General features: G+C 38.7%; 3 protein-coding genes across 5 annotated transcripts in view; 1 reads left to right on the top strand and 2 right to left on the bottom strand.

The window, feature by feature from the left end:
- The window catches only part of hoxd11a (homeobox D11a), a 34,859-nt gene that overhangs the window by 3,642 nt on the left and 4,992 nt on the right, over positions 1-26,225 (bottom strand). Inside the window, exon 2 of one of the 3 annotated variants that reach the window (XM_044216349.1) lies at positions 172-1,091. In XM_044216349.1, the coding sequence (XP_044072284.1) occupies positions 172-779 (608 nt within the window). In that variant the 5' untranslated portion in view covers positions 780-1,091. Of the gene's footprint in view, positions 1-171; positions 1,092-26,225 lie in introns of those variants that run through there. The other 2 variants (XM_044216348.1, XM_044216347.1) reach the window with 2 other exon arrangements.
- On the bottom strand, positions 4,659-8,387 carry hoxd12a (homeobox D12a). The gene is made up of 2 exons (XM_044216351.1): positions 6,738-8,387; positions 4,659-6,136 (listed from the first exon to the last, which is right to left on the bottom strand). Exons 1-2 carry the CDS (start codon positions 7,285-7,287, stop codon positions 5,898-5,900), a joined length of 789 nt encoding a protein of 262 aa, XP_044072286.1. The 5' UTR covers positions 7,288-8,387; the 3' UTR covers positions 4,659-5,897.
- Positions 19,772-24,490, top strand: evx2 (even-skipped homeobox 2). The gene is made up of 3 exons (XM_044216342.1): positions 19,772-20,834; positions 21,302-21,534; positions 22,031-24,490. Exons 1-3 carry the CDS (start codon positions 20,441-20,443, stop codon positions 22,640-22,642), a joined length of 1,239 nt encoding a protein of 412 aa, XP_044072277.1. The 5' UTR covers positions 19,772-20,440; the 3' UTR covers positions 22,643-24,490.

Here is a 26,225-nt window from a genome sequence, read left to right as displayed (position 1 = left end):
AAATACCTTTACAACCGTAAAGTAAATCTTATTGGGATATAAAAGCTTTTGCATGCTTATAAAGAGGCACATAACCCTGGACGGGCCACGGCGGTGGACACAGCGCAGTCCAGACGCTCTGCTGTCTAAAATGCACACCTTATGTCCAAAGACAAAGAGGAAAATACTGACTTACTCTGTTGGTTGTTCTTGTCGCCGCAGTTGGAGGACGAGTCCTCGTCGCCGCTCCCGCTCGGCTCAGCTTTGTGCTCTTCTAGTTTGGTTAAAGCCTGATTGTTGTTCGCAGCATCTCCGGGAGCAGCAGAGTCTATCTTTTGTTTGGGGAGCTCCGCGTTGGGCTTGTCCGAGTTAGCAGTGTCCAAAAACTGGTCGAAGCCCTGGGGAAGAACCCCGTTTCGACCGACGTTGGTGAAGAAATTGCACGGCGAGCTCGTACCCCCGGGGTGGCCGTGCAGGGACTCATTTTTGAATATCACATCCGCCCTGCTGCTGGAGGACTGGATCAAGTCCCGATGCATTATCTCGTCCGTTGAGTAGTAGGACGCGTAATTGCCCCTGTAATGCCATTTGCTGGGATGGTCCAGTCCATAATCCCTGAAAGCGACTTCTCGAACAGGTTGGACTTGGGCTATGTTGGAAGAATAGGGGAAATTAATCGGACACGAAGTAGTCTGCGGTAAAAAGGAGGAGACTGATGTAAAATCGGGCGTCGAAACGTAATAAGTACAGCTCGGTAAATACATATTTGACGCACAGCTGCGATCATCGTATTCCGTCATCTCTCTTCTTCCCTTTTCCTCTTTGCAACAGAGGAAAGGAATTGGCAGCTTTCACTGTGTTAAACTTTGTCCATCTATAGCACCACAGGCGCGTGGAAAGACCCCGCCAGGGAGAAAAAATCGGAAACGTAGGCAGACCTGCAATACATCTTGATCGATTCTTGAGGTAATTGTGTCATGTGATCCAGCCAAGAAATTACCATACATCAATATCAGTCATTAAAAACTGTCCGGAGAAACTCATGTGAGCGCATGCAAGACACTTCATTGGCTCCCTGGCTGCAGAGGAAACTCCTCTCCAGCCTTCTTGCCCTATAGCTCAGGGAAAAAAGAAAATTTGTGAACCACCGCTGGACTGTTTAATTGAATGCTTTTACAGCAACATCATCTTCATCATGTATCCGCACACGCAGATTCGTCAATAAATGTGGGCACTTCGGAGTAGACGTGCGTTTGTAGCAACAGTTTGGAAACGTTGAAGTTGATCTCCGCCTTGAATGCAGAGCTCGAGGAGAATGGCACCCAAGGCCACCCGTGCCTCCACTTTCGCTGCTCAGTTAAACCAGATGCCTGTAGAATTATATGCGATTCGCAAGCGGTTCATTGAGTCCGTTTTTATGCAAATAAATGTTAGGGTTCATTGCGTATAATCACTGTGCAGCATGATGGTTGGAGGACATTTAAATACACAAACAAACGCAGCAGGAAAACATTTGAATTCACCATCAGATACAATCCTCTTGGCCTGCAGCATGGTGCAGAAAAAGCTCAGGCGCCACAAAAGAAATAACAAAATAATCACAAACTATGTGCTTTAGCAAATTCTTATAAAAATTCTATGCAAACTAAAGACCATGTGTGCTTCACCTTTAAAATCTGATTGTATTAAATGTTAAAACATTTGCTGCTTGTTTTTTTTCCATTTGTTACACCTGAATAATAAACGCAGACGAGCGCGTGCAGAAACAGCCAAATAAAACAGCCTTTCTCCTTCTGCAGATGCAGAAAGGTTGATTTTGGATGCCACAAAAACATAAGCTAAGTCAATTGCAAGGTATGAATCACTAAGCACATTCAGCATGGCCAAGTCCAAAACAAGTGGCTTTGACCGTATGTGGTCTGATGTCCCCCAAGCATTTACCAACAAGCCTCTGCACCCAAATCATTTTATTGCAGAAGGCAGCGCCATGCCTGCAGGGTTCGGGCCCTCTTCTCTGTGAGGAAAACGGAGTTAAAACACTGGTGAACGGATACCACACGTCTTCAAGCCTCCATCAATATTTTTTGTTTCCCTCTGTGAGTATCATTTTTATGTTTATTACTCGTAAGAAAGTAGAAAAGGGGGGGAAAAATGTTAAAAGAAAATCAAGCACTCCATAGTTTTTGCAGGCCTGATACTGGACATTGAACACAACATAATCATGCAAATTGTGCCCTTCCAGTAGAAATGCAGCTCTAATTTGAAGGTCAGTATTGTAGCGAGAGGACAAGTAGATTATTCGCTGCGTCAAGCCTGAAGGTCACGCGCAATGTGGAAGCAGCTTAAAGGCGACCGGGTTTAGTGTTATTGGGGGTAAAATCCGCTCTGTGGTCGGTTTCTCTGTCTTCAACCTTTACCACACTTCACGTTGAAACACCCCCCAAGGCATTTAACAACATGCAAAACAACATTTGTGTTTATTTACAACAAATTAGGGTGAAAATTGGAAATTTTTAAACTAACTAATTCATCCGGCGCACAGCCTAAAGAGTGCAAAAACCCATCTTTACTCATCGCCAACAATCAACTGTACTGCAGTGAAATGTGAAAGAATCATCGTGAAAGACTTAAGTTCTCAAACAGACAAATAAACAAAGTCAAAGCGACCTGTTGCTTGTCACTTGTGTGACTGTTACTTTTAGATTGTGGCTTTTATTGTCTTAATTTATCTGTTTGTTGTGAAGCATTTTAAAATTTGGATTCTTTTTTATTATTATCATTTTTTATTATTTGTATTATCTTTATCCTTTTTATCATCATAATTATTATAATTACTATCATTCTTAGCCTATATCCGTTTTGCGCTTTTGCACAAACATTCTGTGTAACGTTTAATGTTCTGAGCAGTACCTGACATTCATAAATGCTCTCAGCAAAAACAGATTGCTTACATTTTCACTTCAACGTTTCACATTTCTAATTACACTGCAGGCTAAGGGACCAAACTTTAATTCAACTTAAATCGTCATGTTGCTGAACCTTTTTTGTTGTTCATAATATTGACTTCAATACTACAATTTTACCAAATATATATGAGAAGCTACTTCAAAACTGTTCATAGTGGCTGTAGAAACAGACATTTAGGGAAACAAATTTCTATATCCTCACAAAGAATTAGCTTTTGTGCTAATATTGGGGGCAGTAGCAATGCACAGCCTACTAACTTGACCTTAACTTTGTTTTGGCGCCCCCACTATCTTAAGGAGCCTGAGCTATATGACGCTGTCTGGTTGCGTTTGGCAGTAAAGCAATAAAACAACAAATACTGAAGAAAAACCTTGCGTATCGGACGCATAGAAAACTCAGTGAGCAATAAAAACTAATAGTAGGCGAAACGTGTTGTCTGGGAAGGATTTTAAGCCGAGAGAAAACAGACAAACCTCGAGTCGGAACATAACAGGCCCGCACAGTATAAGAGTGTATGAGTGCACAATAATTATTGAAAATATATTAAGATTGCGCCCAGAAAAAAGGGCACATTCAGCCCCAACAGCTCTACAAAATAAAAGACCAAATGTGGAAAAAAACAGATCTGTGACAGTCACTAATGGAGGAACCATCTCTTCACGTTTCATTACAAACTACTGGGTTTGAAATGTTTCTCTGACTTTCACGAACCTTTAATATCACTGCAGTGTTGTGTTCTGCAGAGAAACATAGGCTAGTTGCAGTGCTGATGACGTGGTGATGATATCATGAGATGGTCTATTAATAGATTCACTCTCACGTAATGTTTCATGTGCACTGGTCTGATCGTAATTATTTGGTAGTTGCAGCTCGAGACTCTGCCTTCAGAACCAGACTGTGACCTTAAACTTCTCGACCACAATGTGAAAACAACAATACAGTGTTTTGGTAAATATAAACACTGACCCAGTTAGATATGCCCCGAGCACATATACCAACATAATCGCTTCTAAATACGCACAGGAGGACCTGTTTTTGGCGTGGGCTATAGCGTGCATACAATATCACTGAGAAATGAAAGGATGCATTTTTACACCAGATCCGTTTGGTCACAGCCACAGTAACCCTCCTTCTGCCATGTGGAGGTTTTGCCCGTGGGTGCGAGCTGCTGCTGCTGCTGCTGTGTTGTATATTTACTGAGAGCAGGAATCACGCGTCTGCGCTGAGTGGGAAAGCTAAATAGACAAAAGAACATGTGACTAACATTGAAGAAAATACACAAATATAAGTAAAGATTTTTTTTTATAAGAAAAGTCCAGTCAAAGTACTATTTTGAAATATCTGCTACTGAATTTACAACAACGGAAAGATTATGACATAATATTAAAGTAGCAGGTAATTTTGTTAGGCTGGCTGAGAAAATATTTCAATTCAACTCTTTCGGAAGCTGCATGATGGAGATAAAGACAGACATTTACAGAGATGGGTGAATGCAGACTAGAACGTTTCATGTTAAAGTGAGTGGGGGATAGTTTCCCAGAAAGAAGTTACTAAAGTGTCTGTGTATAAAGGCAGCGAATACTTCATGATCAACTGATAAAGTGAGGAGTATTTTATCTTCAGTGAAAGGTAACATCTCTCACACGCGCTGGTGTTTCCAACGCGGCAGGCAGCCAAAAAAAATCTCCTAATCTATTTTAAAATTAGAAAAATATGGTGGAAGAGGTGCTGACTATTGGCACCTTTTACATACTCAAACAGATAAATATGATTATCAACTAGTGAGCGACTGAATACAACTATAGTAGCCTATGAACTTGAAGCCTATAAGCTAAACCCGCCATTCAATATACTGCCTGAAAATATAAAATAATAATTCACACGATGCACAATAATTTGTCAACAGGTAATTTAAGAATTCTCTTTATTTACAAATGTATTCATCTGCAAGTTGCGTCCATTTTACAAAATCTCCTGTCCGTGCGTAAAAAGTTGGCTGGTTTAACGCGTATTCTTACGTTTTCCAACAACATGCTTTCTGGAAAGATTCATATCATATCATATTAATTATGTATTTATAAAGACTGGATCTGCAGAGCGAGAGGGATTCCGATGCATCTGATCTATGCAGATTGTGCAGAATAGCAACACAACACCAGCTCTTACAACAAACATCTTATTTAACACAGTTATAATGTAGTTTGAACTAACATCATCAGTGTTTCGCATCCGCAAACACTTGTTTTGCAGGCATTTGCAGGAAACACCTTCTAGCAAATCTTTCCCTCCACACACCGACTTTGAATGTGGACGCGTCCATACAGAACACAAGCAACGTGCCTTTTCTTATTTAATCAGATTTACAATAAATTTGAGGGGAAATCGGGCATTGAAATTGAATAACAGCAATTAGGAAATAGACATGCAATTATAATAGGCCTATATTTTTGCAATTATGACTTTTGTTAATGTTTTATCCGTCCGTAAACATGAACTTGACTGCTGATGTTAGGCCTACACTACATGCGCAGGCCTTCATACAAAATACACAAAAACATATAGAACCTTATTCCTGTTTAAATAGGACTGACATTTGAGCTGGATGAGAAACAATTAGGCTTAATGGTTTATCATGATCCGCGGCTATAGGCCAAACCGGAGCCAGGGCCTACTGCGCATTTTGGAGAATCTCAAAGTCAGAAATGACCAACTGTGTAGAATAGATTGTATCTTAATCTGAAATGCGTTGTTTTTTCACATTACCATCAACATCAGTGAAGTAGTTGGGACCGGATAAAACTGTAGCCTATTATGTGACATGCATATAAACATTTTATTTCATATTTATAAATACAAGTCCATGCCACAAACTGAAAGGGCATGAGATGTGCTGCAACAGTACAACACAGCATATTCTACGCGCTGCTGGTCATGATCAAGTCCAAAGGTCATCAGTATGCGGAGAAAGCATGCTCGCGCATCATCAGTCGTTTCTTCTTCATCCTCCGGTTCTGAAACCATATCTTCACTTGTTGGTCGCTCAGGTTCAGTCTGTCCGACAACTCTTTGCGTTTCTGTCTGTTGATGAATTCATTCATCATAAATTCATTCTCAAGTTCAGCCAGCTGTGGCTTCGAGTAAGGCTTCCTCTTCTTTCTGGTTTTCACTTGTGACGAGCACCATGGGGCACCTGCAGGGAGCAGAGGTAGAAACAAGTTTTATACTTTAAATTAACACCAACTTCAGCCACAGTAATATAAACTGAAGGGAAATAACTGCTCCCAATTGCACTGCTTACAGGGAAACAATGTAGTACATATTAGAGGTCACTGTACATATAGAAAAACAGGGCTAATATTACCATGAACCATGGATAATATTATTATTATTATTATTATTATTATTATTATTATTATTATTATTATTATTATTATTATATTATTATTATTATTATTATTATAGGGAATATTAAAATATTAATGCTGCCACAGGAGATATAAACTGACCATAAAATAGTCATATGAGCTCATTACATGATGTAACACACAAACTATAAAGGTCTCTATATAACTCCTATATAACAATATTCGCCAATGGAAATTGATTAGCCTGTTATAAGGACGTGACAGCAGATCACAAAAGAGAAGCGGCATAAAATAAGACAATAACAAGAAGCACAGATCTACGTAGAGTCCCTATATGTTGTGTTATAATGGTTTTATAAACTAAATAAAAATGCTGTTAGAAATTGTTTAAGCAACAAAATAGTTGTATAAAATAAACTACTTAACCTTCTGCAAAAGTCGTCCTGGAGCATGTGTGACTTGACGATGGGTGAACGAGATTCTGCTCCCGTTTGGCGCCGTTCACATTTAGTGGCCCTGCTGAATCCGGATCAAGCTGGGCCACAGAACCGTCCAAATCTGAGTAGCCGCGGTCACTGGCGGCCCCATGCTCCCCGGCGTAAACTTCATCTTGTCTGCCGGACTCTGGTGTCTTGTGGTTTGTGTTCTGAAAGCACCGAGCCGACTCCTCCAGATGCGCCTTGACGTGGCCGCTGGAGGAGTTAGAATTTATAGACACCGAGTTGGACAGAAACGGCGGACAGTAGCCTCCAAACGCGCGGCTCTGTGGTGGTGCTGCAGGTCCAGACGTGCACGAACTTGAGGAAGTCCACGGGAGCGTGCACACCTCTCTCCTATTGTAAGGGATCTGATGCAGCCCGGGTATGTGGGCTCCATTACCCCGCAAGTTGGAGAAATACAGCGACTCAGGGGGCGCAAAATTCAACAGAGAACCAACATAACCGGGATTTAAAGGATTCCGCTCACACATTTCCATTGAGCTTTCCTCAAACGCTTCTTGCAAGCCCTTTAGCAACTGAAGAATAAAGGGTAGGTAATTGTTGATTTGTTAATACGGCGTCACGTGATATGCAAAATGTGTTGTTCCGCCCTACCCTTGCTCCCAATACTGCAAAGCAAAGTACTCCATGAGGAAATATTTTGGTATGGGGGGGTAAATTCTAACCATCTGTGCAGTCAGGAATATTTTAAGAATATTTGGCTTATGTCAATTTCAGTGTCAGGAGCTCTCATTTGAAAGCATGTGCATGCATTTTTTTCTTTTGGTATCATTGTGCTGAGACGAGATGAAGAACAACAAGGTGACTCTGTGGTCTGACACATATACTAGTACACAAATGCACCACAGGAGACCCGAGACATTGCACGCCCGCATTCATAGGCTTCATGAAAAACCTCCAGTACACAATTCTAATAATTATTCAGTACTTTTTTGGGGGGGATGTAACGTTCAAAATGTTTTCTTGCATTGACAGAAAATACAGTCCATCAAAGCACAGTAATATTTGTTATAACATTACAGTGAATTACAACAGCCTACACACACACAGAGAGAGATGTTCATGAGAAACAATAGTCATAAAAAATCCCCATTTCCCATGCAATCTCAACAACAATGTAACATTATAAGCCTCACACAGATACCATCCATTGGGGGGCCATTGTATCAGGTTACATTACATTAGTACATTCTAGCCCTGGATGTGTTGCTTTTCTTGTGGTCACTCCCTTGTAAACAATGTAGCTTTTATTCGTGTCGGCCTCGAAGCCATAGACTGAAAACAACATATGAGAAACATAAAATGAAATATAATCATCCGCATTTCGGAAATTCACATCGACATCGAAACTGTTTATCTCCCGCTTCTGTTTTCTTTGAATGAACTTCACCATGACTCGCTTAAAAAACTATTGGCAGCCTTGAATTTGTTTGAAAACCCTGCAGGTTTACAGATCAAATTTTGTATTTAAAATAAATGTAACCTACTGGTGCACTGTAATGTAACGTAGGCTAATGTAGTGCAGTTTAGGTTGATAGTATCTATAAAAAAGGAACTTCACTATTACAGCCGTCCTCTCCGAATAAAAGCTTCTGCATGGCACCCCTACCATCTCTGGTCCAATGTTAACACCTTAATATAGACCGCAAAAGCATCATCAGAATCAGCTTCATTGACCAAGTATGTGTACACATTCAAGGGATATGACTCCGGCTTTTCCATTGCTCTTAATGTACTTACACAGAAATAGACATAACTAGACATAGCTAAGAACAAGGACAACAAAGCTGAACAAATAAAGGTAAAAGAATAGATGGGACTATTATGTACACAAGTATGTGAAAACAAACAGGTGTATATATAAATATATATAAAAAGCACCAATGACCAACGACAAAAATAAAATGTCTATATACAAGTCAAGTGGTTTTGTGAGTTGTAAACAAAACAAATAGTACAAAGAAATAAATATTGAAACGATATACATGAAGTGGATGATTACCTTGCAAAATGATTACGCTGTCTCATACATTTAAACCCAATTTTGTCAATTATAAATATCAAATACTGAGTAAATGTAGTAATCCAAGTCCAAGTGCATTTTACCAGCAGTATTTAATCTGTCAAATATTGTTGGTGCTGTACCAAAGACATACTATAACCATACACTCCTCATATGGACACCTAACAATGTGTATCTGGTAAAGTGTATGACTGTGTGTTTTATAATCACCACTATAATATTCCCATTATACAAATACATCTGGCAGCATTGTGTGTGTGTGTGTGTGTTTACATGTTCTTATATCCCGGTGGGGACTTTAACCTGAATGCACACTACTAACCCATGGGGACTTGTGTCAGTAGAGACCGCTTTTTGAGGGTTAAGACTTGGTGTTAGGGCACAGGTTACAATTAGGTTCAGGTTAGGCATTTAGTTGTGATGGGTAAGGTGCTAGGCAAAGCATTAATGTCAATGACTGTCCCCCACGGGGATAGTGAAACAAACATGTGTGTGTGGGTGTTGGGGGTGGGGAGTTAAAAAATACACTGACATTGAAGACTTGGAGCAGTTGGTTTATCAGGAGGTCTCCAGCACACCTGATCTGATAGTGGGAGGTATGTGAGGTTTCGCTGTTACCTCCCTGATCACTTCGGAGACAATAAAGTCATTATATTATATATTATAACACAGATCTGCACATGGGATTCCTTATGAGTAGTCTACATCTTGTCCACAGTCAAACAGGCTTATTTTTAATTTTTTTCATTTGAATAAAAGCCATCAGCCTGAAGACATTACACATATTTAAATTAAGGCAGGTTTAGGGTTTAAACCAGTCCAGTTTCTCAAAATCACTTTATTAGGCAATCTTGTCATTTGAGTAGTTGCGGCTGTAATCCAATAGGTGGCAGTACAAGTTCATATATGGCCTTCCTGCTGTCCGCTCTTTTCATTGTTTGCCAGTTGCTTAATACGGCAATTAAACATCATCAGCGGTTTCCATCATCACTGGGGCTTTCTAGAGTTACTGCTTACGTAAAAAAAAGAAAGTCAAGGCTAAGACCAGTTTGAAAATTACACAAACATGTCTTTGTTGCAAATTACTCATCCGCGTACGTTTAAATGGAAGAAACAAACATAAAACAGCTGGCAAAACGTGTGTAATAGCGACACTTCATTTTAGAGATGAAAAAGAAAGAAAATTATTATGTAGAAAATTAAAGAATACCGAAACAAACAGTGTTTGAACATAACAGATCTAAATCTAAAAACATATACAAAATAAAGAGACAAAAGACAGCAATATTACATAAAGGCAATATCATTATTATTTTAAAGCTTTTTTTTTACTATTTGGACCTGCTACACCGGGTTCTGTTTAGAAAACTATGCTTTTACATGTTTAGGCTAGATTCAAAAGTTTATATAATGTGTTTTCAATATTCAGGCCTAACTACCGAGATAGCCTACAAAAACATGTCTAAATCGCATCCCATTATACAGTAGCCCCTATAAAGCTAAACGTGAGCAGCAGGCTATGAATTGGATTTTTAAAAAGTGTTTATCACATCAGAAAACCTGTGAACAGACTAATTCCAAGTAAAAGAAAGGGAATTTAAACAATCTTTTCATCGTAATGAAAACTTGAACTTACTGTTATCACTGAGTCCTGGCCGGCAAATGGCCAGTGTGCGTCATTTTAATCTGTCATAAACTGTGCAGAGCTCCTATAGACCAACGCATGAGTTCTCTAAAGAAAATGTCTCTTTAAAAAAAATGATCAAAATACAGAAGTTTTGTATTTGTGACATTAAAGTTTTGCTGCTAAAGTTAACCTAAGTCTGCAGGATATAGCCTTTATGTCACAGAGGTAGACGGGCTCCCACAATTAAAAAATTAGGAGAAGTTTTAGTGTTCCGTTTTGGTGTCATTTACTGCTCTTCGTCCTTCATGTTTAGGGCGTCAGGAGCCAAACTGAGGAGCTTCAGTCTGGTTGTTTCCAGGCCCTTTAAAGGAAGCTATCTGCCGTCTATTGTCCTTGGTAATAAACTTGCTGCTTCCCTCGTTCAAGTTCTCTGGGCTGAGAAACGCTGCCTTGAATCTGTGCTGAAATCTCAACACTGTTTTGAAACAGTTTAATTCAATTTAATACAACTGACATTTAGACATGTAAACTGCAGACGGTCGGGTCACAAGCAGACCCTTTGAAACAAGTACAACGTGATTTTCTGTGTCCTAATTATGTCCATTTGGAAAACTGTATTCACTTCAGGTACAGACTTGTTGAACAGTAATAGACTAGAAGCTTAGAGGGTTTCTCACAGCAGGTTTACAAATGTGTGTAATGTGTTCGGCTGCAGCTCTGGATTATACTCATCAGAGAACTTCTTTAAAAAACGAACAATTTGTTTGGTGGATGATGCGAGAAATCTGACAAGCAAACGACGGTAGGCTATCGAAACGGAATAATTCAAAATAATAATAATAATCTGGTGTAGAAAAGAGCTGAGATTTAACAGGAGAAATTAGACGGATTTGCACTCTCAGTGTAGATCTATTAATTAGTTTCCCACGCGCTTAATGAGTTTGTTCAGCTTTCTAAGTTAAGATCCGAGATGAAACTTGAAGTGAAGGCAAGTGATCACACTTTGGGACAAAGTTATTCTACTTTAGAAGAACAGCGTCTGCGCTTTCTGCACTGGACGGAAAATGTCGGTAAAAGTGCCTAAATGTATAGATTATAAACTAATTCAAACCATCGTAACCAGAGGCTGCATTGGTTAATTAAGTTACGAGTTTGCACCATCGTACGCTGAAAGACATTTTCATCAAGGCCACGTTAAAATGACCACACTGTTAAGATTTAACAATAAGCCCAAAACGTTTTATTTAGGTAACCAAGAAATGGGACTACCTTTAATGAATCAACAACAAGTAGAATAAATGAGACTAGAAGACTACAGATAATAATGAGTTGCCTGTGAATAGACTTCGAGATATGTTTATTAAAATTGTGATATCTGTAATAAGGAGCACTTTATAATGAAATGCTGCTGCTGAATGCTAATAGATCTACACATTCATTTCTAATTATTTACATTTAGATTGAAAGTTCATTCTATTCATATTATTGTTGAGCCTCCTTAAGTATCGTGCTACATTATACTGAGTGCCAGTGGTGGAGTGTAACTAAGTACATTTACTAAAGTACTTAAGTACAAATTGGAGGTACTTGTACTTTACTTGAGTATTTCCATTTCATGCAACTTTATACTTCTACTGCATTACATCCCAGAGGCAAATATTTTTACTCCACTACTTTTGTCTGACAGCTTTAGTTACTTTTCAGATAACTATTTTTCATACACTTCCTGTCCAGTGAAAACCATGTATCTCCAAATTTGGTGATTTGACTATTTCTGTTCCTTAATGGGTTGAAAAAATTCTCCTACTTCTTAAGCTAAATAAAACTATTTAAACCCCCCTTGGGTTAGCTGGAAAATGGGTCACAAAGCTGAAAACAGGCCTGTTTTTCTGAGCTCATGAAAAGTTGACTTTTTAGAGATACGTGGTTCTCACAGGACATCCACGCTACAAACATATGATGATCTTAAAGAATATGATGAATTGCTGTAGATTAAACTACCCAACAGTATATAAAGTAGCTAAAATTAGCACAACCTTAAACATATACAGCAGTAAAATGCAACATACATATGAATGCAGCAGTAATATTAATCCAGAAACATCAGAAATAATAGTAAAACACTGACAGAGACCATTTTTCTGCATAAAATAAATGTTGCTGATAATACTTACATACTTTTACTTAAGATTTTGAATGCAGTACCTTTACTTGCAGTGAAGTATTTTCACAGTGTGTTATTAGTACTTTTACTTAAGTAAAGGATCTGAATACTTCTTCCACCACTGAGCAGTTACTATTCGTCACTTCCGGGGTCACCTCATCATCAGTGTCCCATAAAGCACATTCCCACCAAAGTGACAAGTAGCTATTGAGTTTTTACTGGGAATCTACAATTAGTTTGTTAATGACAAAACCGAGGAAGCAGGAAAACGACTCACTTAAAGATAAAGAAACATGAGTGATTGTTCAAATTTACAAACACTAGAAAACATAGTTTACTAACTTTATAGCCATATATGTAATTTATTTCACCATTCACGATGCTGGCCATGAGGAAATGTATTGTATGCCTTCCAGTGATGAAATACAAACAAACAGAACTACAACCACTCACCACGTCAGTGTAACATTTGGGATAGTTGTGAATCGTAGCCTACTCAATATTGCAATAATCAGATGTAATTCTCCCTCGTGCCCATCTGATTTAATATTGAATACGATTTTTCATTTTGTTTGTTAAGGAAACAATTAGTTTGGTCCCTTTCCTGTTTTTTTTTTTTTTTTTTTTTTTTTTGTTTGTTTGTTTGCACTGACAAGAAGTCGCCACTAGATGGCCGTCTCACTTAAGGAAAGAAGTCCGCACATGAGCAATGGCATTAGTTGTCTTAACAGAACAGTGAGCAAGCATGGGGTTGGCATAAAGAAACAGCTTCATTTAGCATTCAACACTGAAACATTTAATTAATGAGTTGGTTCAGCCCACTGTGGAGGTTGATATTTGCATCAGAGATACATCTGATGTAAAAACCAAAGCAAGTGAAGCGCTCTCACAGATTGGGGGTGGGGGGGGTGCTTCAGCATCCCTAAAAAAGCCTCCATCAGTTAGAAGCAGCTTTGTGCTTAAGTGCTCCACTAATGTTGTCATTTAGCATAATTTTAAATGATTCTTTTTCACTGGCACATCAGTCGTCTTTTTATCAGAATGATACGATTCTCAAAAATATTTTTCCTATGTAGAAATTGGGGAATTTAAACTAAACTATTTATTATCTATGTAACAATGTGCTCTCACGTCAACAGACTTTCCACAAGCAAGGCATATAAGTCCATATTTCTCAGAGCAGAGGACAGATAAACTATGCATCCTGTAATGGGTATGACTGTATAGCCGGCCTGTGCTGAAAAAAGAAAATAAACGTAGCATGAATGCAAAACATAGAATTATTCTGCAACCACATACAGTGTATTCAACAGTTGGACATAGTTTTACATACTGATTTGAGCTTATTAGCTACACATGTGAAGTAAGATGCAAATTGTGGTCCAGTAGCTATTTGACTCTAATGTTGGAGGATAGAGTTCATGGTGTTGTTTAAGTGACTGATCTCCATATCTACCCAATACATACCATTTAATGTCCTTTTAGTGTCTTGATGACTGCTGTTTTTTACTATAGATTAGCAGTTAGTCAGAGGCCACTGTGTAAAGTAAAGAGTACTTGAAAAGGGACAGTGTGGCACACAGACTCTGGTGATACACAACTCTAGCACATGGAATTTATCTGGAAACCTTTACAGAGGAAGCAAACGCCAAATAGTTACTTCGAAGTGTTAAAAGACCACTCAAAACAAACAGGCCATAGTTTGGCTTTATCAAAGTAAGAAGGAAATAAAGGAATGTCAATGAAAATAAAGTATTAGAAACCCAAAGCATAATGTTTAACCGTCTCCTCTCCATGTCCAATTCCTGAGTGAAGTCGATTATATATATAAAAATAAGTCTATCTAAATATTTAATGTGCAATGGCTTCGATAAGTCTGCAATCTATTAACAGACTTTGAACAACATATCTACATTTTGGTTTGTTGGTAAATCTGTTCGGATTAAGCAGTGACATCATTGCTGGTTAGTAAAGAGATTGGATGAGACATTCACTCAGTCCCACTTCAGTTTTTATGCAATGATTCAGTTCTGCTCTGCACACAGTAAATGCAGCATCTGGCAACACTGGTGATTAATAAAAAATAAAAAAACAGGACTTCTTACATTTCAATTTTGACTTAACCCCTTTTGCATGATTATTCACCACATGTCCAGCAATATCCTTACTGCTTTCTACTGATTTCCTGAAAAGGAGTGACTCAATAATCATCATCTATCATATATTGTCAATTTCATTATTTTAAACATTAAAAGACTAAACAATTCAAATTCTATTAACCCTTAAAGGAATGTTTGGAATGTGCTTTTAGGTGCAGACGACCTGCTCTTTCAACTTCCTGTATTTATCCGACTCATTTAGTATTAACACACACCTTCACAGCTGTCATCTCATGAACACATTGGTTGAATTATTAAGAGCCATTCAAATATGCTTAGTTATACAGATACCTAACTTAATATGAGCTTTTTGAAGTCCTTAAAGTATGACCAGATAAGGCCAGATGACAGCTGAACTGAAATCCCTCCAATGTTACTCCAGATAACATGCACTTTTTCCATTCTGGCTACAGGTGACGCATCATATGCGTATGTTGTGTGATTATCCTTTCGTTTTGCATTTTCTGCTGCAGTTATTAATGGTAAAGGACTGCTCACATGTCATTTTGCCCAAATGATTGTACACTGTTAGGGTTTTGAGGAGCTTGGGTGGAGTTATTTCTACTTAGCTGCTATGATGGAGTCAAATTCAAGGAGTCAAATGATTAATGACCACTTCATCACTGCTTCAAAACAAAGCAATACTGCAACTTTGGCAAAATAAAAGCAGATGGTCGTGGTCACTGTGATGGATTTCAAATCTCTGCCAGTTGACTGATAAATGGAGACCAGGAGAACACTATAACATGCCTGGTAGATGATCAGCAGTAACAATAAGTATACTGTATATGGTTTAGTAAATGTGATAAAATTTGCAGATGGTGTGGTAAATGGATGCTCATTTATGTTTACATTTTCTGGATTTCTGAATATGGGTCACATTTTTGTTTAACTGGCTGATATTTATATTGACAAATACAGTGCAGCATTTGAAATCTTCCTGATCTCATCATTACGTTTTCAACAAATAATGTCGAAGAATATCAGCACATAAAGTAGTTTTGCTGACTGCACTAAATTTCAGAGAGCTGGTAGGGGTCCCAGTCTTAAAGTAGCCCTTCAGAGAGGTATGGTCCTATTGTCAGGGGCCCTAAATTCACCCCTGTACAGTCCAAGTGGGAGCCACCAAGTTGAAGCCACTGAAGTACCCTGAGGTGCAGTTCATCTAATGGCCGCTTGATGCCGCGGCCAACAACAATGACTGTATTGAGGTTGCGCAACCCCCACCAACTTCTCACTGGAAGTACAGTCAAGGTAATCCCACATCTTCTAATGTGCTTCTAATATGGCTTTTTCACAGAAGGAATTTTGACATGTCACAGTAGAAAAAGCATAGGTGATACTAATAAAATGAATGATGGCTGAATTCCATTTAGTTGCTTCAGTCTCAGGGTCCTGGTGGTGTGCATGCTGGCTCACTGTCACACTGTCATGACTTGACTGGGACACTTTAATAGAACAGAGCCATCGTTAATGTTGTTAGCAACACCTGTGCTTTTCCTACTATGACAAGTCAGGATCGATGACTTATTGAAAACTATTGTTCTAAATAAATATTATACGGCCTTGCACATGCTTAGTAAACCCACACAGGTGATTTTAATCATTTGGCTGATTAGAACTCTTCTCAGGACTGTGTGGGTGTGTTCAAACTGAGCTTGATTGACATCTCCATGACTCTCCTGTTAGGGCGGGACAATTTACACCATCATTCTTACAGGTAGATTGAATGCTATGACATCACGTAACTCCCATCATAGCTCGCTCGCCTTCAACCTGATCAGAGGTCCAATCAGCAGAATAACTGAAAAACACCTTTTGCTTGATTGACAATAGCTTCTTTAAGCTCAGTTGTGAGCCTAGTAGCATTTACCTGCTCGTGGCCTTGGCTAGCTCACGGTTATGCTGATTTCCCATGGCGTTACAGTAGCCATCTAACAGATAATCAGCCAAGCATCTCCCCAAGACTGTTGATTTTCACTTAAATTCAATTAAACTGTTTTGGTATTTGTTGTTGTTCTTCATCTTGCTAACTCCTGCTATACATGGCTACTGTGTGCAAAATGTGGTTATTAACAACAGCTTATTGCTCATTTGTGTGGTGTTTCTTCATGTTGCTTTGCATGGACAAATACACTTAACAGTGGATGTTATCACTATATTATGTAATTATGCTTTCTGTTTTGAGAATGCTGATTTTGTTGCTGCTGTTGCCACTTCTGCATTTGTTTGCATTTCTGAATCCGTCACTTCATTGGGTTTAAAACATCTTGCAGTTGAAAATCAGTCGGCTGGATAACACCGGCACATTCACAGAAATGTTGATTAATGTGCATTGTCCTTATAAATCAATAAATGAAATGTATGACCATCCTTTTTGATTTGCTCCTCCTTGTGAAATCTAGCCAGATTTACAGATTTACACCTGACTGGTGTGTTCCATATTCATTTTTATAAATGTCAATAAAGAATAATTGTATTTTTGAACAGTGTTCATTTTCCATTAGGGTTGATCATTATGCCCAGGACTGGTCCCTGAGTGTTTATCCCATGACTTTCAATGCAATTCATTTCACTTTGTCTAATGCTTATTTCATTACATAAATGAAGAAATTACAGTTTTATTACCACAGAAAAAATGCTCAAATGAAAGGGTGAGATGTAACAAATTATGCCCACAAAACTTTTCATTACTGCTCTTTCCACCCCTCCCCTTCCATCACCTACAGTTTGAGTGAAGAGAGAAGTCTTCACCAGAAAATGTTTGCCCATCCTGAATCTACTTCCTACAAGCCCAAATTCTCAGTATGTTGTTAAAGTTTAATAACTGATGGCTCCACATGACAGAGAAAGGTAACTGTGAAGTACAAAACAGAAAACTGACACCTTAAATGCTGAGAAACCCTGTGACCTTTGCACTCTTCAACGTTGCCGTCAACGCTGTGATTTAGGCTGATTCTGTTTGAATTCTCAAACTTCAGATTCAAATCTGTAGACGCCAAATGTTCCTAACATATGTACAAGCAAAGGTCCATTCAGAGTGTGCTACTGTTCATCAGTGCAACTGCACACTTCAACTGAACAGCATAAGTAACATGCATCTGTGCCATTAATCAGCCTCTCAAAAAAAGCCCGAGAGCCACTTCAAGTCATCCACATGACAGGCTTCATGTCCAAGTATGAATGTAGCAGAAGAGTGGGGGAAAGACTGCTTCACTAATATGCCATGTGTAAATACACACTTTCACTGCAACACCAATAACACATTTCCATCTTTTGATAAAGAAAATCACAACGTTGAAAAGTGAATATTTGTTATAGCTTTAGGAACTTAATTATGTGTTTATCTTGACCTAATATTCAAACAGAAAAGATAATCCTAATACTGGTGAGATGACAGTGACATATGAACACATGAATTTAAGAACATCACTTGATGTCTTCAATCAAACAGAAGGATCTGCAAAGTAAAAATATCTCTTTAGGTACAACTCTCTTCATAGAACAATTCATCAGCTGCACAATTAATCCAGTACATGTATGCTAATGACCTAATTATAGTAAGCCTAAATGTAAATTCTCAAAGCTCTTACAGGAGACTGCATACCAGTGTCTTACTTGAGTTCAAATGTTATTTTTTTCATTCCAAAATAAAAGAAAATATTGTGTTCACTAACGAAGCGATGGGTGCGTTTAACTTCAGTATCATTCAGTGAAAAATGTATTAATTGGTCTTATCCTGCAAGTTGTAAAACATGATTCTCCTAAATAAGATTCGAGCATTAGTTTACATAAACACTGTTTTTTTTTTTTGAACAAATGAATAAGTGGGCTGAAATATATTTAAATTAGCTGCATGAAGTAAGTTGATATTGAAATTCAAGCTTCAATAGGTTCTTCTCCTGAAGCCTTATGTCTGTCAATATTTGGTCTCATATTCTGCGTTATCCCAGAGGGGAGGGAGGACAGCAGATTTTGTTCTGTTTTGAACCCCATTATACTGCTCACCAGTATTACAAAAAAATAGGACAGAAAGTGTCAGGTTAAGGAAATGGCTCTTTGGCTCTACAGCAGCTTCCAGTTCCTCTAAAATGGCTTTGCAGAAGCCTAATTAAAATAACTATCTATATTATCTACATTTTTCATTGACACATACACTAATATTGGCTGAAAATGTTCCCAGAGTGCTCAGGACAGACACAAGTCAGGACATCAGGTAAACTACAGCCCACACCTCCCTTTCAGCTAATATCAATGACAGCAATTAATATTAAAACCTGCAGGAGGCGCCAGAGGACGCACAGAGGATCTGACGGTGCCTTTATGGTCATTTCACATCTACAAACCAGGAGTTCATGCATGGGTGTTATGTCTTTACATATCGAGTTATAGTTAGTATGATGCATACATGTGCCCGTTATTTTCCTGTAAATACCTACCATGCAGCTAATAAAAGGTTTCGACACACAGGCAGACGGAAACTGGGAGGAAATAACTGAACAGATAAGAGATTATGTTAAAAACGTAAAATATATATATATAAGCTCTGAAATCTGAGTAATTCGTTTAAATGTAACATCAAAGCCAATGAAACAAAGAATGTAAAGAATAAGCTGTAACGAAATTTCATTCAAAATGACAACACTGACTTACTGATCGTTAAATCAAAAAAAGATTACTGACACGTTTTTTTTTTTTTTTTTTAGAGTAGCCTACCTTAACATACAAATATACTACTCCTATATGCATTTATAAATATATAAGTGTGTGCTGATGTCGGTAAACGCGTAATAATGCAAGCATTATCACCACATCAAAATGTGTCTTTGACGAATAAAGAAAGAAAGTGTGGAGCAAAATCCAAAAAAAAGGGGAGAAAAATATGAAATGCACTAATAAACAACAACATGGTGTTAAAAACTAGGGAAAAGAACACTCTTAATCTCTTATCGCAAACGTGCACCGTAATCCTAATGCACTTCGCATTCTGATCAAGTCGCAAAAATGGTAGAAAATAAACATTAAATAAGGAGAATAAAGAAAAGAGCAACGATTAGGGAGGGCGGAGAGAGAGGAGGGAAACAATAGAGAATCAAAGCATAATAATATTCCTAAATGAAGAGGGAAATGTTGCACCGCTCATTTTATTAATCAGACTGTCAATTTTACCCAAGAGGCCAAACCCAAGAGCAATCTAAAACAGACTCAGAGATCAACCCAGGGACAAGCACCTCGCTCCTCACTCCTCTTCCTCTCCACTTGGATATTATTCGTCTGACCGAAGGCCGCCTCCATCATCAAGTGACAGCCCTCTCCTATTTATTTGCTTATAAACCTGTTACAATAAATGATCATTGGAGCAACGTCAGCCGAGCATTTTAACAACGAACAGCAACCACTTTTGATGAATGACACTTCGCCGCTGTGGGGAGGATGCACGGCTCATTTTGAGCAGTCGCTCGTCGATTGCATTCAGATTCTTTCATTTTTTGCGTCTTGCTTATAAAAAGGTTTAGAGACAGTTATTTAGAGACAGTTGCTGAGTTGCATGCGGATTTAGCTGCGATACAACTCATTGGTGCTCCAGCCCCCTGGACAAGCGTTGTGGGGTTGTTGGGGTTGTTTTTTTTTCTTCTTCTTCGCCTTGCGCGGCTTAATGATGGAGAGGATAAGAAAGGAGATGATATTGATGGAGAGAGGTCTGCACAGTCCCGTCGCAGGGAAGAGGCTCGCAGACACGCCTGGAAATTCAGTGCTGGAGGCCCTGGAAAACTCTCAGCACAGCGGACGGCTAAGCCCGAGAATAACTTCGGCTTCTCTCCATGGAAATCTTGGGGACATCCCGACGAAAGGCAAATTTGAAATTGACAGTCTTTTCGGAACACACCACAACAGTGAAAATACATCTTCGGCGGAAATTTCATCGTCAGAAAGCAGGAAGAAAATGAGCCTTTACTCCGAAGTTTCGCCAGATTCAGATATTAACAGTGATGTGGAGGTGGGATGCCCTGCGCATCGCTCCCCGAGCCAGCACAAGGAAAACAACAAAGGTAAGATTTCATTTTACTCCAGATTTATCGTGTTTTTATTTCTGCTATTAGGCCTATATTTTGATGTTAATATAACGGCCATTATTATTCTTCTCTCTGTTTACAAAAACCGAAATAAAAACAGGCAAAATTAAATTTGTATTATTATTATTACTACTACTGTTATCACTATTATTACGATTATTATTATTGTTATTATTATTATTACTATTATTATAGCCTACTATAATGGACACATGTAATATTAATAAAAGTAATATTAACAGAAATGCTTTGCATTTGCCTCTTGACAAATTTTAGATTAAATCAACCTTATTATTATTACTATTTTTATTATTATTATCATTAAGGTGTCAAATATAGCCTACTGTAGGCCCACACACAAGCACCCTATATTATTTCAACATTATCGATATTAACAACAGTTTGTTAATTTGTTTTTTTGTTTGTTTGGTTTTTTTTTTTAGGTTTTTCAGACAGTAATTCAGGATCTTCCAACACAAGCTCAAACTCCCTCGCGAATATGAACGGTAATTCAACGGGAGGATCAAATTCCGACCAAGTGAGAAGGTATCGGACTGCTTTCACCAGAGAACAAATCGGAAGACTGGAAAAGGAGTTTTACAGGGAAAATTACGTTTCGAGACCAAGAAGATGTGAATTAGCCGCAGCGCTGAATCTGCCCGAAACTACGATTAAGGTACAGATGCCTCTTCATCATTCCTGTCCACTGTGTGTGAATGTGTTTGTGCAGAGAAAACAATGTTGTGGGTGTAAAAAGAAGAAGAATTTTAATACTCTGCAGTAGAAAATATAGTCATCATAATCAGTGTTTCTGCCCATGAAATGTTGCAATGTGATATTTTGATTTTAACCTATAGGCTTTTATTTATTGGTCACCCCCATTGCATGTTAATCGATTCAGCAGTTATGTGTTCAGTTAAATTTATAGCCTACTCCTTTTGAACTGCAAAAATCCCCCAAAGTATTTTGACTGACATATTTAACTCTTGCAGCACGCGACAATTGATCATTGATCATTTTCATGTTCAATGACAAGAGCATTTATAGGAGATTTTAACATCAGTGTCTGTCCTGAGCACACGCTGAACCACACACTCTTCACAGGTCTAAATTTAGAGGTTGGAAACAACATGGCAGCTTCAATATGGGCCTTGTTTTGACTCTGTGTGCAGGTGTGGTTCCAGAACAGGCGGATGAAGGATAAAAGGCAGCGTTTGGCGATGTCCTGGCCCCATCCGGCAGACCCCAGCTTCTACACTTACATGATGACGCATGCGGCAGCTACAGGAAGCCTACCTTACCCTTTCCACTCGCACATGCCTCTACATTACTACCCGCACGTCGGTGTCACGGCAGCAGCCGCCGCCGCCGCCACCGGTGCCGCCTCGTCACCTTTCGCCACTTCCATCCGCCCCCTCGATACCTTCCGAGCACTCTCCCACCCCTACTCACGGCCAGAGCTCCTGTGCAGCTTCAGGCACCCGGGACTCTACCAGTCACCCGCAGGCCTGAATAGTTCTGCAGCGGCGTCAGCGGCCGCGGCGGCTGCGGCGGCTGCGGCGGCGGTCAGCGCCCCGTCAGCCACCGGGCCTTGTTCGTGTCTCAGCTGCCACAGCAGCCAGGCGGCGAGCGCGCTGGGCTCCAGGAGCGCCAGCGCTGACTTTACCTGCACAGCTTCGGGCCAAAGATCCGAGAGTGGATTTCTGCCGTATTCTGCTGCTGTTCTCAGCAAGACCTCAGTCCCGTCGCCAGACCAACGAGAAGAAACTTCACTTAACAGATAACTCATCATGCAGCCTACATGACCGTTTCCTATTTTGCTCCAGTGCTACTTTAGGGGATAGGCCTACTTTAAACCCACACCTGGGTAACGCAGTCGTTTATTAGACAGCATTGTAAACACACACACACCTACACACACACACGAAGATTAATTTCTAAAAGTCAGATTGAAGTCCAAAAGACTCTTTATAACGAAAAAGACATGCATAGCTAAGCACCGAAAATTTTGCCACTCACAAAAAAACTTTTCTAAAAGCTTGTGCCCTCGTGCTGTGCCAGTACCAATTTTTATGGGCTGTGCAAGATAAACTTATACATATTTGGAAAAATAACAAACCAAGCAGCGTATCCATTCTGTCCCCATGCCTCCATTGTGCCATTTCAAATTAATTTATTTGTTTTTACAAATCCCACAAATGAAACCAAACACTGCAGCTGAGTCACATTCCACATTTCTGCGGCTCAAATGTCCAAATGTCAGCGTGACAGACCCAGGGTGGGTTACCTTGCCTCCTTTGATTTTAAAGATTCGAACGTGAGCTAATTATACTATCTAAACTTAGATAGCAGAAGGTCCTGCTTTTCTGCCCAGCAGCATATCTTTCTTCACTAGGCCTAATAGACTAAGATTCTGGCAGCAATAGCTTCTCCAACACCCATCCTCTGCTCTGTGGGGACACCCCTAATCAGCTAGAAGGTGCATATAATTTTGCACCTCGTCTTTCGTGTCAATTTTTATGTTAATAATGAGAGGATCATGACAAAAATTGCCAATCATGTACCTAGATGGAGCTCCTTTGAATCCATGTCTGTAAGAAAGTTCCTCGTTTTGAGACCCGCTGTCAAGTGCTAACAACCCGCGGAGGGAAGTCATTAGACATACAAAAGACCTGGAACAAAGCGACAGTCCTGGTACACAGAATGCACTGTATAATGATAATATTTGACAGATGGAGGGTTTTAAAATATTACACACAAAGCAGCCTATAAAGAGCCCCTCAAATTTTGTTTGCTGATAATGGAAAATACCTCAACATACAGTAGCCTCTCTTTTATTTACATTGCTGAACCTCATTATATCAAATCCAGTATTTTCATGAGTGTGTAATCCCTTTAGGACCTCTTCACTCCGCACACACAATGACGGGACTGAGCAAGGCGAAGGTTCAGACAAAATAGCCTGGTACAATCTGTCTGCGCCTGTAAAAAAAAATAAAAAAAATAAAATGGCTATGTGCTATTTTATTCGTTCCTGTTGGGACATCACCAATATGTTAATTATAAAACACGTGAACTGTAAATCGTGAAATATTTTGCAAATATCATGGATAGTCCTACTGATAGCTGAAAACTGAATTATTGATCGCCCCTGAAAAATGCTTCATGAAATGTGGATGGTAGGCTATTTTTTAAAAACACTTTTTTGTGTGTGTGTGACTTGCTGAATGTTTTTTTTTTATGTTAAAACACTGGATGTACACAGCCAAGATGACCGTCACGTAGCCTACAAATTGGCCTGTATACTCACCAATAGTCCAAAATTCATGATTTGTATTTCGTGCAAAATTAAGACTGAATTATGGAGATGGAGAACATTTCTTTACGGTCCACTCAAAAAGAGGCTTTTCAAAGGGCTGATAAACGAGCACTGAAATTAAATGATGAAAACAGTATTGGCCTTTGTCCCTAGAGTCTCTGTTATAACTCTATATCTCTGTATTTAAAATATCAATGACTGTATGAATTTAAATATTTTAACTTGAAAAAAAAATGTGCAATATGAAATGTAAATCATGTTATTTATTGATCGTGTTTGTTCTTGGAAAATAAATAAAAAAAATCTTTACACATTTCCGCTTCTTGAGATCAATGACACAGAGCTGCAAAATAAACAAAAGATGGATTTCGTTACACTAGGTTAACAAACTTCAACTCTAATTTAATTGCTTGAAAGAATGTAAACACTATATATATATATATATATATATATATATATATATATATATATATATATATATATATATATATATATATATATATATATATATATATATCCGACAATGAAGACACCTTGGGCTTATTTAGGTGCTGTGACACCATTTCTATAGAAAACACTGTCTGATATTAATTAAAAATAAGTGGAAAGCTACAGGGAATATGAGGCCTGCCATCACGGGTCATTCCGGCCCTATAATTTACCATTATTTTTACATTACCTCTAAATGATACAAGCTGATACTGTCGTTAATTGCACTTGGTTAAAATATAGCCTACACCAGAACGCCCCCAAGGGACTTTAAGATAAGTTGCTTTTTTGAACGTCCCCATTAAAGAAATAGGATTAGGGCAGCAAATATGGGCGTGATATATCACCATGTTTCTATGCTCTTTACTAAAGCGAGGGTTGCAACCCATACAGCAAAAGCACTGAGATAGATGGAGGTGTAAAAAGGAAAAGACAAGAGGCCAGAAAAACACTGCCCACAATAACACGATTAGTTTTGTATCCAATGTGCAAGACTGAAAAAAGAATTCATCATAATGCAGAAGACTGTCTGTCACCTTCGCTGAATGGTTTTTGACAAGAAAATAAATCTTTGGGTTGTTTAATATATTTTATATTTTCTTTATTTCGGTGCTAATAGAAAAACCAAATTAAATGTCCAGCAGCGAGATAGAAATGCAAAGATCGATGATCCTGCCCCTACTGTCCAATCACCCCTATTTAATTGACTGTATTTTCAGGGTAATTGAACTGCTTGTTGTAAATTGAGGATTTTATAGAAACGACATGAAAACTACATTTACTGACATTCATCGCATCTTTGACATTGATTATCTGATCAGCGCCGTGTCATGCTAACCTCCAATTCTTCATTACACACTGTTTATGAGCTGTTACAGAACAACTTGCTTGTTCCAGAGTGATTGATTGCCTTATTAACGCGTGTTCTTGTAAGTGTGACCGGACTGATTACGATGCATATGTTTAGAATAATGTTTCATTTAGCTGACTGCGAGTAATGCAGGGTGACAGCTGCTGCGGGAGGACAAAAAACCTAAACTACAGGGAGCAAGCGGGGCCAAAACGCATTTAAGGTGGAACTAGAAGACAGCACAGACCCCTAATGGTCAAATACAGTCAGATGAAGGACTGGTAGCTCAGTAGGGTCTTCAGTAAACCAACCGAGAACAAAAAATATAACATTATTGTAACTAAAATCACTACATGTAGTGCTTTTGGTCCTATAAATGGTTTAAAAGCAGGAACTTGTATCCACAACTGTGAGATTACACAACAACTCAGCCTCGTTCTTAAAACATATTGTCTCCACATTTGAATCTGATGCAGCACAGTATTTACAGCTGACATACCAGCTGTTACATCAAAACACTGGAATCAATCAAATCTCATCAAACACTGCCAAAACAGAAACATAAAAACATACACTTCACACCTAAAATCCTCTCCAGGTTAGGAATTTTCTATTTAAAGTAGAATATTTTTCCAAAAGGTAAGGAGCAACATGAACTGCAGCCTGATGAGATTTATGCCACCATTATGCTTCTAAAGTGGTCTCTGCT

The sequence above is a fragment of the Siniperca chuatsi genome, linkage group LG12 (assembly GCF_020085105.1).
Source record: "Siniperca chuatsi isolate FFG_IHB_CAS linkage group LG12, ASM2008510v1, whole genome shotgun sequence".
Classification (NCBI taxonomy): domain Eukaryota; kingdom Metazoa; phylum Chordata; class Actinopteri; order Centrarchiformes; family Sinipercidae; genus Siniperca; species Siniperca chuatsi.
Note: the sequence above shows the minus strand (reverse complement) of the source record. Positions and strands in the feature narration are given on the sequence as shown.

Bases quoted from the DNA above. Each gene is read 5' to 3' on its own strand.
- hoxd12a (XM_044216351.1), bottom strand. From the start codon at position 7,287: ATGGAAATGTGTGAGCGGAATCCTTTAAATCCCGGTTATGTTGGTTCT. The intron at 6,137-6,737 runs GTTAAGTAGTTT...TGCTCCCTGCAG, and splicing joins CAGGACGACTTTTGCAGAAG to GTGCCCCATGGTGCTCGTCA.
- evx2 (XM_044216342.1), top strand. From the start codon at position 20,441: ATGATGGAGAGGATAAGAAAGGAGATGATATTGATGGAGAGAGGTCTG. The intron at 20,835-21,301 runs GTAAGATTTCAT...TTTTTTTTTTAG, and splicing joins GCACAAGGAAAACAACAAAG to GTTTTTCAGACAGTAATTCA. The intron at 21,535-22,030 runs GTACAGATGCCT...CTCTGTGTGCAG, and splicing joins TGCCCGAAACTACGATTAAG to GTGTGGTTCCAGAACAGGCG.